At 35.8% G+C, this 15,139-nt stretch overlaps 1 protein-coding gene across 6 annotated transcripts in view; it reads left to right on the plus strand.

Moving 5' to 3' along the window:
- Nucleotides 1-614: 614 nt before the first annotated feature.
- The window catches only part of LOC106073274 (golgin subfamily B member 1-like), a 96,794-nt gene continuing 82,269 nt past the window's right edge, over nucleotides 615-15,139 (plus strand). For 4 of the 6 annotated variants that reach the window (XM_056026731.1, XM_056026740.1, XM_056026770.1 and 1 more), the window contains exons 1-5: nucleotides 615-672; nucleotides 4,375-5,233; nucleotides 5,404-5,585; nucleotides 7,070-7,230; nucleotides 9,151-9,451. In XM_056026731.1, coding sequence (XP_055882706.1) covers nucleotides 4,579-5,233; nucleotides 5,404-5,585; nucleotides 7,070-7,230; nucleotides 9,151-9,451 — 1,299 coding nt within the window. In that variant the 5' untranslated portion in view covers nucleotides 615-672; nucleotides 4,375-4,578. The remainder of the gene's footprint in view (nucleotides 673-4,374; nucleotides 5,234-5,403; nucleotides 5,586-7,069; nucleotides 7,231-9,150; nucleotides 9,452-15,139) is intronic. The other 2 variants (XM_056026743.1, XM_056026747.1) reach the window with 1 other exon arrangement.

Here is a 15,139-nt window from a genome sequence, read left to right on the forward strand (position 1 = left end):
TTCTTCTTTCAAGGGAGATAACCTCCGCTTCGATGTTATAGCTGTAAAATATAACACATGAATGAAAATGTTTTATTTTTACTACCTTAAAAATGGCACGTGCGATGAAATCACTGTTTTTCGTTTTTAAAAAAAATAAAATATCATCTTCAAAAATAAACAATCTATATTTTGTAATAATTTATACTTTTGACACAATTGATTAATCCCATATTGCTAGTGTTGCTATATCCTTTGCTTTACTGCTAGACCTATACCACCATCCACATTGTGCATTCACGTGAATAACTTTTATTTACAAGCAAAAGACAGTACTTACCCCTGTTTCCCAATCTATCGTTCTTGTTCAGCCTTCGTGTAGGCCTCATAATTGAGACCAAGAGACTACCAGAAACCAAAAAGAGAAGGGGTGAGATTACTGTCCAGGTAGAACAAACAATGGACGTTAAGTCTAAGGGGTGAGTGATGTAGGTCTATGTAACGGGTACATGGTGTGTGTGTGTGGGGGGGGGGGTGAGGTAGACCATATGGAGGATAGGGAAGATGGGGTGAACGGTACTATACCTCCCTTATAGTCTCAGCGTCTGCTCAACTTTTCGCTAACTTGTTCACAGACTGGAAGCTGGTTCATTGAGTTTGTCTGCACCGACCATTTGGCTGACCACCTGCACAGTATGTACTAGTTTCCACTTTTAACAAAACTTAGTCTATAATCTGGTTTGGTTTTAAATAAGAGGATGATATTCACAGCATGAAGTTTGGGGGTGGGGTTGGTAGTAATTTAAAATACCCCCATCACGTACATTACATTTTTTTTTTTTGCATTACACTCAGTTTCATGAACTGAATGGTTACTAATTGTAGATACATGCTATATATAACTTAATTGGAGTTGTGATTTTAAGCATGTAACTTTCCTCTAATTTAATATTTTATCAATTTAATGTTAGCTGCTTATTATCTTTTTATTTCCCCCAAATATAAGTAAGCTCTTAGTTCTTTTTAAGTCAGACTTACGAGAATGATGTAGTATTACAGTTTGCACAAAATACTAAAGCTATATTGTATTTTAACTTAATAAATGTATATTTTTGACTTATATTGCGACATTATGAACTTTAACTTTTCAACAATGAATTTATAGAATGACGTTTTAAGATCCTAATTGCAATGGTTGGGTTCCTCTGTTCTCACTCACAGTTCAGGCTGTTCACAATGGCGCAATGTTTCATCTTTGCTTCGAATGGCAGAAAGTTCTTAGCCAGTGTGTCCTAATGAGATCCAAGATGGCGATGCTGGCTTGTTTTTATAACACGTGTAAACAGGAGAGTCTATAATCAAAATCACCGCGTGTATGACTTCAGAATGACAGGTTCATTATATAGATTGCCACGTTTTTTACAAACAAAAATGTAGGATTATAAGTACAGAGCTATAGTCTTAGAAGCAGACAAACAGATAAAGATAAATCAAAACAGAGTGTGTGTGTGTGTGTGAGAGAGAGAGAGAGAGAGAGAAAGAGAGAGAGAGAGAGAGATTCAAACAGAAAAAAAAAGTCAGAGACAGAGAAATAAAAAGATTTGAACGGGGGTTGCGTCGTGGTGGCTGAGTGGTAAAGCGCTTAATCTCCAAACCGGGACATGTTGTGCTCGAGTCCTGTTGAAGACTGGGATTAAGAAGATCGTGATATTTAGTGCGTCCATGAGCCCACCTAACTCTATTGGGTACCTGTCATTCGCGGAAAAGTAAAGGTGGTTGGTCATTATACTGGCCTCGTTAACCGTGGGGCGCAGAAACAGATATCTTTAGGCCTACATCATCTGCCCTATAGATCGCAAGGTCTGAAAGTGGAACTTTACTTTTTTTTACTTTTAGATGGGGAACGGGAGACATCCTACAATGTATACAGACAGACAGATGGACAGACAAAGAGAACATTGATACTAAACATGAACTACATACATAGCCAGCACTTTATTTTTTGAACCATTTTCTATAATATAAGTTCTTGCGTTCTGTAATCAAAACAATTACATAGCTTGGTAATCACTTTAATTGCATAGTTTGGTAATCACTTTAATTACATAGCTTGGTAATCACTTCAATTACATAGCTTCTTAATCACTTTAATTACATAGCTTGGTAATTCCTTTAATTGCATATTTTGGTAATCACTTTAATTACATAGCTTGGTAATCACTTTAATTACATAACTTGGTAATCACTTAAATTACATAGCTTGGTAAAAACTTTAATTACATAGCTTGGTAATCACTTTAATTACATAACTTGGTAATCACTTAAATTACATAGCTTGGTAATCACTTCAATTACATAACTTGGTAATCACTTAAATTACATAGCTTGGTAATCACTTCAATTAAATAACTTGGCAATCACTTTAATTACATAGCTTGGTAATCACTTCAATTAAATAACTTGGCAATCACTTTAATTACATAGCTTGGTAATCACTTCAATTAAATAACTTGGCAATCACTTTAATTACATAGCTTGGTAATCACTTCAATTAAATAACTTGGCAATCACTTTAATTACATAGCTTGGTAATCACTTCAATTAAATAACTTGGCAATCACTTTAATTACATAGCTTGGTAATCACTTCAATTAAATAACTTGGCAAACACTTTAATTACATAGCTCATTGATGACATTTAACACACTATTTCGTATTTTTCTTTATTACGTAAAGTCTAATTCATACTTTTGTCATCACATTTATAAATATAGTCATCTAATAATGATAATAATAAGGCTTGTCTTTGAGTCCGAATATTAATTTGGAATGCAGTATTTCCAGTGACTATGCAGCCCCCAGTTGCGGCCTACATATTCTGCCACAATCAACACGGGTAAACAATTATCCGCCGGTGGTCGATTTAGATTTTCAATTGGCTGACTACGTCTGTCCTCTGCATCGGATTTTTGTTTTCTCAAATGTGTATCCCGCGATCTTCATTAATTACATAACTTATATAATTCTTCAACTACATTAATTATAAAGTTTTGTTACCAACACATAGGAGCTACTTCTCCATGACCTTCATTTCGTGTCTAGAAGGTCGTGACCTCACTATCTAGGCCAGGTATGATGTATCTCCGGGATCTAGCCGTGTAGTTTTACCTGTTCAGTTGAAATTAAGTATGATAAACAAGATTGTGAGTACAGGCATCGCCTTCTCTCTCTCTCTCTCTCTCTCTCTCTCTGTGCCTGAGAACAGGTAACCCAGAATGAATCGTTACATAAAATTATAGGCTATATAATTTGATATTACAAATTGTGGGATTAGATTATTTCCACGCCTACCCCACCCCTCTCTTCCTTTCCCAATCCTTGCACCTATTGTCATTGTTACATTTGAATAGAAGAACAAGTTTATTACTCACTAAATGTGCTTTAAATGTTTGCACAATTTTCACACACACACACACACAAAATACCCCACAGAAATACACAAACACTCATTCACACACACACACACACAAACACACAGACTCACAAAAATGCTGGGTATTTTAAACTCGATAAACTACAAATGACTCAAAGCAAATCCAAATATTGATGTCGTTCCATTCCAGCAACAAAACCATTGGGTCTATAGATTGAAAAGTAAGAGGGACGAAACAAAAACAACAATAAAACCAACGAAAACAAACAATGAAGTGCAAGGCATTCGAAGCATATTTCCTTATGATTTCCATGTATTTGTCTTGAAAGACCTTTCTTGCAATACCCAGGCACGAACAATTCTTTTCGTATATGTATCTGGTAAAAAAAAACTACTTTGAAAGACATCTACAATACTATGAACAACTCAATTTAGGGCGATTAGTTTTCTGTCAATATAAAATGTACTTTGAGAGGAAACTCTCTTTCCCCTTTTAAAACTTTTGTTTGAGTATATTGTTTGTAAAGTGTTTTACAAGCTTCGGATGTTCCATTACATTCTGATGATAGTTATATCCTAGCCCAGGACGACGGGAGATGGCAGCGGGCAGTTTTCGAACCCGGGACCTTCGCATTATAGTCACCGGATGAATTTTATTTTAATCATTTTAACTCATTATAGCTAATCAAATGAAGACATGCGTACATTTAGGGCACTATTTACGGATAGCTTATATGGTCATGTTCATTGACGTTTGTGGAAATATCAATGGCGACAAACTATAAAAACGAATTATCAAGTCAATGTACAGTTTTCTAAGAAAAATACACATCTGTTATAAATACAGTAATAAACAGAACTTTTTAAAGTCCTATACAAATGTTTTATTATAATTATACTACCTCTACTAATGCCTGTTACGATTTCTGTCTTCCTTAATATGTTCTCTTTTGTCCCCCCAGCATTACAAGACATGAAACAAATTTCGCATTTAGAAGATTTTCGAGGTCAGTCCTGCCGCCCAATTAGGTCAAGGTCACTTGTACCGACCAAGCGGTGCTATGTGAAAATGTTGACCGGAAAATGTAAACCATCCTTAGTTTGAAACTACCAATATGAATCCAATGTCTAGAGTGTAACCTCACGACCATTGTAATATTGCAGTTATGGAGATCGCTGTAGAGAACTCTGGCCAAGGTCATAAGCTATGCGCTGTAAAAGCCACAGAACATGCGAATCCGAAAGGAGACCAGCACCAAAAGTGTGTCAAACAGAGAAATCAACAAGTCTGTGACGCCCGCACCAAACCTGAAATAAGAAGCTCCAGAACGCTGAGATCCAAATCTGCAGACCCTGCAAGAAAACTTGTCTCTGATCAAAGTGAGAAGCCTGGTGAGACTAAAATACAGAGGAACAAGAAAGCCAATGATGTGACGCCCAAAAGTCAAAACGGTAAAGACGCCCCACCACCATCCCTCACAAGTGTTGAAAGCACTCGAAGACGTTCCGATCTTCCAACAAGGGTCAAGAGATCCGCCTCTCTGACGTCGACAGTCAGGGCTGAGGCAAGAGATGACTCAAAGGAGAAACAGAAACAGTTTTCAAAGATGGAAATCAAGTGCGACCAGCTGGAAAGACCATTGCTTAGTAATATTATTCTTTGCAGAGATGAAACAGAAAAAGTTTTGGATACAACCAAAGAAGAACAAAGAAAATTGGACAAAGAATCCACCAAAATATCAAGCAACATTCCTACAAGAACAAAGACAAGCAAAGCGAGAAGAAAACTATTTCAAATGTCCAGTAGCAGCAAACCTGAAGGTAACGTTATTGAAACAATTATATTAATTTAACTTACACTTTTATCAGCTCTGGTGATAATTATTAAGAAACTAAGGACTTTTACTTGAATATGACTTGAATATATTGAAATACAAATTCATCAGATTCAGATTCATCAGAAACAATAATTAATGTCCCTCTGCTTTCAGCTGGACGTCATTCTACGACTGTATCGCCAGCTATCTCAGAAATTGTGCTGGATGATAATGAATCTGACCAGTCTGTTGAAAACCTTCGAACGGTCAACCTTGACCTTAGAGATCAGGTCAGCAAACTGAGGTATCAAATGGAAGCTCAAAAGGGAAAGTTAAAACATATTCTTTGGCAAAAGGTGACAGAAGACATTCGTTTCTTTTCGTACTTAGCAACTAAATTCATAACCTGAAGATTGAACTCAATGGGGAGCATGGAAATTGTAAACATAAGCCTACATTATGTTATTCCTTCAGTTAAAATGAGTCTAATTTGAATTAATGTGTACAAAGTGTAAAGGGGAAACAAATCAATGCCCACTTATTCTATTCATGGTAAACCAGTAACACAGACTAAAAACGCTAAATACCTAGGTGCTCTAATAAATGAAAAACTAGCATGGAATAATAAGGCTTGTCTTTGAGTCCTAAGATCAGTGAGGAATGCAGTATTTCCCGTGGCTGCACAGCCCCAGCTGTGAGAAATGTAATCAATGCCACTTAGTTTATTTATGGTAAACAAGTAACACAGACTAAGAACGCAAAATACTTAGGTGTTATAATAAATGAAAAACTAGCATGGAATAATAAGGCTTGTCTTCGAACCCGAAGATCAGTGAGGAATGCTGTGTTTCCCGTGGCTGCGCAGCCCCAACTGTGACACAACCAGGGCCAGCATAACCATTGTCCGCAGGTGGTTGATTTAGATTTTCTTTTCGCCGTCTGCGTCTGTTCTCGGCAGCGGATATTCTTTTGGTCTCAAATGTGTATCCCTCGGCCTTTGTGAGTGACCTCCAGCTGTCTCGTTCTGAGGCCGCATGCAACCAGGTGCTCTCTTTTATGTCAGCTAAGGCAAGTTGGCGCCTAACCTGGTCTTTGAAGCGTTTCCGTGGGGGCGCCTCTGTTACGTCGAACACCTTTTAGCTCATCCAAAAAAAGAAAAGACTGCATTTGGCATAGGCGTACTTTCGTCCCCCATATTGATTAAACAATTAGAAAATTAGAAGAAATTTCTACTAATTGAATAAGAACATAAAACTAAATTTTATTTAACCTTGGTAAGCCAATGATAGAATATGCATCCCCTGTTTGGGGCTCTAAATAGATTAATGAAATTAGAACAGACACAAGATAGAGCAGTGAGATTCATAACAAACGAAAATGCACATTTGATTAGAGTTAAACCTTTAGTAAAATCACTAAGTTAAGAAATCCTTAGGGATAGAAGACTTAAAAGTAAAGGAGCAATTATGTATAAAACACTGAACCATAATCTTCAAATACAAGAACAAAACCTAATAAAATACTCAGAAAGACACAAAGATAAAGGTACATTCCTTGTTCCATATGCTAGGACAAATTTGTATTAATGCTCCTTCTTTCCTAGTGCTATTAGAGCATGGAATGGGTTGCCTGAGTCAGCTAGGTAAAACCAATGACTTGGCACAATTGTCATTGAATAATATGCTTGACTAGATTGACCAACAAACACACGTACAATGTAATCATCTTATTTTTTGAAGTAACTTCTGTATTTGGTAAGATAAGATAAGATATAAAGTGAGTTGTTGCATGTTTAAATTGTCTACATCGCAACTTTGTAAGTATACTTGATCTGTTTCAGGTTCTGGACATTCGAAAGATCCGACAACTAGAGCAAAAGAAATTAATGGAAGCTCTAAATGACCAAAGAGATAAGCTGGAGAGGGAAAGGTCGCGAGATTTAGAAAGTCTTCGAGGTCAGCTGACTATAAAGGCGGAATCCGATCTGCAAAAATATGCCAGGTATGTGAAGGCAAGTGTGTTAGTATCACTGTAACCCCGACGGTTTTCGGAAATTGGCGGCAACAAAGAGAACGTGTGAATCGACTTAAATCCAGTTTCTGGTTGTCGACTTCTGCTAGATGGTTAAATATGTTGTCAAATATCATGGTCTTTACCGGGTTCATGTCATCCACACCTCTAACTGGGGCGAACTTATGGAGTCGTAAAAGTAGGTCCAGAACGGTAAATAAGTACTTGAGCAAGTCGGAATCCTTTCAAGTTTCCGTGAACATAACCTATATTTACGTTGAGTATAAGGGTTGTCTTTCCTTACATGTTTGTATGGACTACACAAAGGTCTCTAACATGAAAGGTTCGTTTATTCTAACACGCCCCCCCCCCCCCCAGCCTTGTCAGCGATAGTTTGTTGTTTGATTTCACTTACATAACATGAATCAAATATAATGTACAAATAGGACACATAGGAATCTAAAGGACTAAACACAATTTTTAAACGACAAAATAATTTAGAGATTTCCCTAGAGAACAAATTTATTTTTTTTCTGTATGATCCACAAGGATGTCATACAGTTTGTTGTTTATTTTTATTACACAGAGAGAGGGTGTCTGCTTGGTCGTGTGGTATGCGCTTCGGACTGTCGTCATAATGGTATCGAGTTGAAAGAGTTCGAAGCTCTTTTTTTTAAATTTTGTTTAGTTTTTATTCCTCCGTTTGACAGGCATTGGTTTAATATGAGAAAAGTCCCTCTTTCAGTCTGTTGAAATGACTGCAATTATCCTCCTTCAATCGAATGCAGTCAATTGTATCTTCATTCATAAAAACACGAGACGGTACCTCTTTAGAAGAAGTTTTGTTTTTGTATGTTCAAAAGAGATCTTATGTTATCTTATAAAATACAGACGTTACTTCAAAATAGAAAAATGAATACGTCCTACGTGTCAAGGATCTATTCATGCATATTAACCAAATACTTAATTTCTGGCTCAGGCAACCCATTCCATGCTCCAGAAGCACTAGGGAAGAAGAATCATTTGTTCAATTTTTTTCTAGCATATGAATCAGTTAATAAGTCTAGATTTAAATGCTTATCATAGGAATATTATTAGGTGTACTAGATCTATACATTCACTTAGGGGAGGGGGCATGGTAAAAAATGTTCCATTGTTTTGTAATCTAACATTCATTAATTGGTTTAGAGAAAAACAATTCCTCTATGCGTAACATAAAGGACTAATGGTCTTTTTAAAAACAATTATTAATATTTTTTTTGTTGTTTATTCAACTTTGTAAAAGCCTAGTAAAACTTGGCCTCGTAAAACTTTGTCTTGTAAGACTTTGTAAAGCTTTTATCTTGTAAAGGCTAAAGATTTGCCTTGTAAAGCCTAATGAAGCTTTATCTTGTAAAGCTTTGGATTTTAAAACTTTTTAAAGCCTTATCTTGTAATGCTAGGTCTTGTAGAGCTTGTGTCCTGCAAAGCTATATACACCGAAACTTTGTAAAACTTTGTATTGTAAAGTTTTATGATGCTTTATCTTGTAAAGCTTTGTCTTTTAAAACTTTGTAAAGCTTTGTCTTGTAAATTTGTAAAGCTTTGTTTTATAAAGCTTTGTTCTCTTGTCTTGTCCTTCTTTAGGTGTAAATGTGTCTGATAGATCTAACGAAATAGAGTAAGAAAGAAGTTTGAAATTCAATGTTTCTAGATCCCGAGTTGCATTGAATTTAAAAAACAAAAAATCAATGCGACTCTGGATATAGAAACATTGAATTTTTTTTTTTATTTATTGAGCTACTTTTCCAGACAAAGCAGTCGCTATCGCGTTCTTGACCAGGACGTTATATTAATATAAATGATATACGAAATGGAAATACCTTTTAATGTTATAGCTAATGTTATTATTATTCAATCAAACGTCCACAGACACAAAGACACCGAAATCAACAAACTAAGGATGGAACTTGCCAGCAAAGAGAACATGCTGCAACGTCTGCTAGGGGACAATAGGCACGCGCGCCTGAAGCTTAACATAGATGACCGGAAGTCAAAGCTTGTCTACGAGATCAAAGCTCTGCGTAGACAAAAGAAAGAACTGGAAGACTCGCTTTCCTCTGCGTCGTCTGCCGAGAGAGCATTTTCCGATGATATCAGACGACATTCTCAAAGCTTTGAGCTAGAGATTTCCCGCGTCAAGAGGCAATCACAGTTTGAGACGAATCAGCTGGTGAGTTTTTCTAGTCTTCCCATTGTGTGTATCAGATTTGAATGTCGACCTATTTCCATGTCAGTCAATAATGACCTAACTATGACCCTCGTGAAGCAATCCTGTCCGACCCTTCTAAGCTCCTGCCCACAGTACAAACTGAAGCTGCAGAGTGTTCAGATCCAATGGAACGGATGAGTTTTTGTTGTGATGCAGCCCATGGGTACAATGCACTTATAATCTAGTATTGATGTTTAAACTCTAAGTAGTTTCAGGAACTTTATTCCAAAATATAGAAGAATTGACTATTTTCTAACAGTGGATAAATCCTAATTCTCTTGGTGCTTAATATATTGCTTCCATTACATCTATTCTGGTGCTAAATATATTGCTTCAATTAGATCTATTCTGGTCGTTTTAGTTTCCTTTCGATGTTGAATACAGAATGCAAGTTGAAGTGCCAAACTTTGAAGGTTTATAAATCTGGATTGATAACTATTTAATTGAACAGCAGATTTGATTTTCACAAATTCTAAGGCATTTGTTTTTTACTGTACACTCAAAGCACTCCAGATGTTATGTACACAGTGGAGTAGCAAGGTATCGGGTTCAAGAATATCTTGGTGGGTCCCCTTCTCTCATAATAAGACGAATGTGGTTTGTGACAAAACAATTGAGTAATGTGAATGTATTGGCACATTTACCAAAAGACATTCCAAACCCTAGTGTAGCCTTTTTTTAAATACGTAGGTCTTATTATGACATTAGGTTTGATTCAGTTAAGACTTCAACAAGTTATGTGTATTTAAAGTCATGTTTGTACAATTTCTTAACAGAATTTAAACAACTTAATGGTGTTTCAAATGAATAAAGAAATGTTTTATGAGTTCTAATGCTGGGAAGCAAAGTACGCTTGAACTAGGCTTGGCTTGGTTTGGTTACCTATGAAGTGGGTTCGAGGTTGGACTCGAGCAGAGTTGTGTTTACCGAGCGCCTAAAGGCAGCACGGGAAACCTTCTCCTAGATGCCCCGTTCCCCAACTGGTCCACAAACGAGATTAAATTGGACCATAGCACTCTGAGCATGCTTTAAGCATGAAAGTAGCGCTACATGAAAGCAATATTTTATTTTTATTATAGTTTTTTTTTCTATTTCCCACTATACACATTTTCATTAAGAAAACACTAGTAGGTGTAAAAATATCAAACATCGATACAAACTATTGTCTATTTCTACGTTCATTATTGAACAGAAAATAGATCGAACATTGTCAATTGTAGTCAAACTGAATTTCAATTTGATTGGATCAATAAAAACTATCTTATCTTATCTTATTTACTAACATTTTTCTGGCCTCTAAGTAGAAAAGTCAGTAACAAGTCAGTCTAAACGTTTGCCTGTTTCCCAATGGCAAGAATACCAAGCGAAGACAACCTGCTCTGTATCATATCAATTTTACAATGATTTTTGATCAATCCAAATTTCGAAAATGACCGTTATGCTGAACAAACTGATACAAAGTGAGAAATGACGGGCATGTTAATCAATTGTTTGGAAAACTTGATGATAAAATGGAAAATAAAAACAACACCAACAAAACAACAACAACCAAACTCCATGTAGTAGTCCATAAAAAATAAGCAGTCAAATGTCGCACAGACTTGAAACGTCGTTATGAAAGGCTTCTTTTTAGGATTGCATCTCTGAACAATGTTCTATCGCAATATCATCTGGGTCAGAGGAGACAAGACGCATGTTGACGTCATCCAACTCTTGACCGTTTGCAACCTGAAATGAAAACTATGAAACTGGGCTTGAACGACTTGACATTTTTTGTCTGCCCATGAAATCTGTCATGCTATTGAGAAACAAGGGCATTGATAGTTCGGTCAAATACGTTGAGTTTAAAAGTCTTCTCTTGAATTGTCTCTTCTTCGTAGCTCATCGAATCGACTTTTAATCTTTCCGCAATCGTGTAGAGTTAGAGCGAAAAAAAAAAACAGCAAAAAAAAAAAAAAAAGACAACTGTATCAAGACCCAGCTACAGCAGCCTCTATTTCTAAAACACAATGATTTACTTCCTTCTAGATCTTCTTCAGTTGACTTTCTGTTCTATGTGGATCTTGCTGCTCACTTTCAAACAATTTTAACACAACGTTGATTGCGTTTACACTTTAGTACTGAACAATAAGCAGATAATTCCCGAATGTCTCTTATTATTTCTGTAAGCGATGCAGCTCGTTTTTTAATTACCTACAACATGAAAATCCGTTAAATATTACATTTTTTTAAAATGCTCAAACTCTTTCTGTCATTAAAAATAGCTTTTAAAAATTGTATTTTAAATACAGAAAAACAAAACTAATAGAGCTTTGAGAAAATTGAATAATTAGCAGCTGTGTCGAAATGTTTATTCGTGACCGTCAGGACTATCCCTAACTTATCTTATCTTCTTATCTTATATAAAACAAACTTCAAAAAAGAAGATGATTACGTCCTACGCGTCATGCATTAATCATGCATATTAACCAATGACCTAAATTCTGCCAAATCACTGGTTTTTCTGGCTAGCTCAGGCAACCCATTCCATGCTCTAATAGCGATAGGGAAGGAGCATTTGTACAAATTTGTCCTAGCATATGGGAGGAGGAATGTGCCTTTATCTTTGTGTCTTTCTGGGTATTTTATTAAATAGACCTAATTGTTATTGTCACCCCATCCCCTTTCCTTTTTTTCCCACCCCAAATTCTGTAATGCTATTAATAGCTTTATGAATATACAAGGGAAAAAAAGAATGGAACGATCTGGCAACAATTGTCACCTCCAATGCACGATCAGGGGCTAGACACCATTACAATAAATCTGACGGAAAGAAGTTTCTTATATTAAAGTAATCCAAGCCGCTGGTAATCTGACTGACTCTAGCTTAAAAACACGAATTAATGTTTTAAAACGAATATAAAGTTTAGGACATTTTGAGCGAGCTTTTTAGATCATTGTTTCATCGGTTCTTACAAAAGTGTTATTATTTTGTTCACTTTAGTGTCATAATTACGTTTTCATGTGGGCCTCTACTAGTCACAAGTAATGGGCCCAAGCGCTATGAACCCCTACGTTACAGGCTGTGGGTCCCTAATTGTCAAGGGCCCGGGTTCATTGAACCCCGTCGCGCTATCGCGCCATGGATGCTACGCCACTGTCTGTACACCTACCGTTAATTCTTTCAATCGCATTCACTCCCACATGTAGAGCTGCTGATACAGACAACCGCTACAGTCGGGCTACAGTCAGGCTACAGTCAGGCTACAGCAATCAATAGTTTCTTTCCGTTTCTTGCCTAATCAGCTAACATTGTTTTGACTAATTTGAACCAGAATCAAAACTTGGTTTAGTTGAAGTCATGAAAGCGAAAAGAGAGTAAACCCTTGTCAAAACTCACACTTGAATCTACCTGCTGTACTCCACCTGTCAGGACAACTTATCAGATTACTACTTGCCTGCTGTACAAGGATTCTCAAACTCGATATAATCCCTCTTTCAAAAATCAAAAACTTGTCTAGGCTACATCCAAGGCTGATCCCACATAACTGAACGGGACAGAATCTTATCTTTTGTTTGTCAACATAACTCTTTCAAGATTTCGACTTCAGACTACATTTGATTTTCAATGGCTGTTATTTCGCAGTTTGAAAATCTCCGAAACCAGTATGTACCTAGACTGGTTTACGTGGGAAATAGAACTACAGTATTCATCTCATCAATTTTCCCTTTCTAAACATGTTTTGCCTCTCTCTGTTACATAGATTTAATTTGCTATAAGATTTACTTCAAAAAAAATTAAATAGGGTTGTTATCTGTAATTTGTATTTGCAAATATTTCTGGTAGAAACTAAAACAAAAAATCACAAACTAAAATAAAACAAGGTTACAAAGACAGTTTGTGTGGAAACACAAACTCAAAATCGGTCCCCCGAAGTGGTCGACCCAGGCAGGTAAAACGGTAGGTTTCAATATTTTCAGAAAGAACATTAGAATGAAATTCTATCAAAGACTAATGACAGAGAAGAATGGAGAAAGAAGGTTAACAAATCTTGTGTGGTGCCCCAGCGGTCCAGCAGACCAAAGGATAGGTGAAAGTGAATGTGAAGTTAGATGTGAACCTGGCCTAACTGATGTCTTATAATGAATATCTAATTGTAATTGTAAAGGTTCAATCTCTTATTCCTCAAGAAAAAAAAACAAACATTTCCGTAGAAAATAAATCCCCATGTATGTGGAATTCTAGTTGCTATAGTTCACGCGATTGTGTGAAAAACTACTTATTAATTGTTGTCTTAGATTATGTCCAACTTATATGCATACTAAATAAATTTTTCTCTTTAAAAAAAAAAAGTAAAAATTTGTGGGTATAAATATAGTAAATAGTATGACAGAACTAACAAAACTTTTTAAAAAAAAAATTGACAAAATATATATAACCGTTTGCATACATATATTTGAATATGGCAAATAGTCACCTCCCCTACTAAAGAGGTTACAGTGTTTGTTACTATTTGTAAAAGTGGTGTATGTTTAAGAAAAAACTGCTAGCATAAGTTATTTTAAAAATTAGATTTTTCGCTTTCATCCGTTGCATCAGAACTTTGAAAGGTCTAAAATATTATGATGTCGGATTTTCACTATCATTTTTAGTTTACGAGATCTAAACGGGACTGGCAGAAGGACGGACAGACTAATAATTAGAAAGGCACAGATAAAAATATGCTACTAGAGCATGTACTGAATCAGCCGGGAAAACCAATGACTTGCCAGAATTATAGGCTATCACTAGATTGGCCATGGATTTTGGATTCTACAAAAATACGAAATAACTGTATGAATGCGTTAATTTATGTGTACAAAATTATAAAGATGAAATGAATCGTATGTAAGTGAGAGATACTGAAACAAAAATAGAATAATCATTGAATAGGATATTTTCACTAGATTCATTGACAACTTGACCAAATATCTGATCTGTTAATATCGCTTTTGATTTCCACAAATACCAAAATGTACTTCCTAGCTTATTATCTTTTCTTATCTTATGAAATACAGACGTTACTTAAAAAAGAAGGTGATATGTCCAATGCCTGTTGCCTAGGTCAATCTAGTCATGCATGTTAATCAATGACTTAAATTCTGCCAATTAATTAGTTTTCCTGGCTAACTCTGGCAATCCATTCCATGCTTTTATAGCATAAATATTATGTTTTGGCACTAACCTAATTTTTTTAGAACACACTATTTGAATATAAAACCAATACTATATTTTACAATTATTTAAATTGTTAATTTCTATTTTGAAATACAAATTGTTTAACTTCAGAAATATGACATGCTTCTAGGACTACTTAGCGTATTAAATGCATTTTATTAAATCTTCGGGAGGGAGGGAGTAGGAACCACTACAAAACATGCAACCCCGTACATCAATAATTTTAGTCCTTCGTGACCAACACTTTGAACTAACTTTGTATATAAACATAGACTTGAATGTAAACATTCTAAACATGCATTTATTAACTGGTAGGTCTACCAAGCTAGAAACCTCTTGGGAAATGTAGTAATATGATCTAGTAGACAATATGACTTATGCAAAGCCACACCTTTTTAAATCTCTCCTGTTATTTCTAAGAAAAAACTCCGTTCACTGTAGAGACCTATCCA

Source organism: Biomphalaria glabrata, chromosome 1 (assembly GCF_947242115.1).
Source record: "Biomphalaria glabrata chromosome 1, xgBioGlab47.1, whole genome shotgun sequence".
Lineage (NCBI taxonomy): Eukaryota > Metazoa > Mollusca > Gastropoda > Planorbidae > Biomphalaria > Biomphalaria glabrata.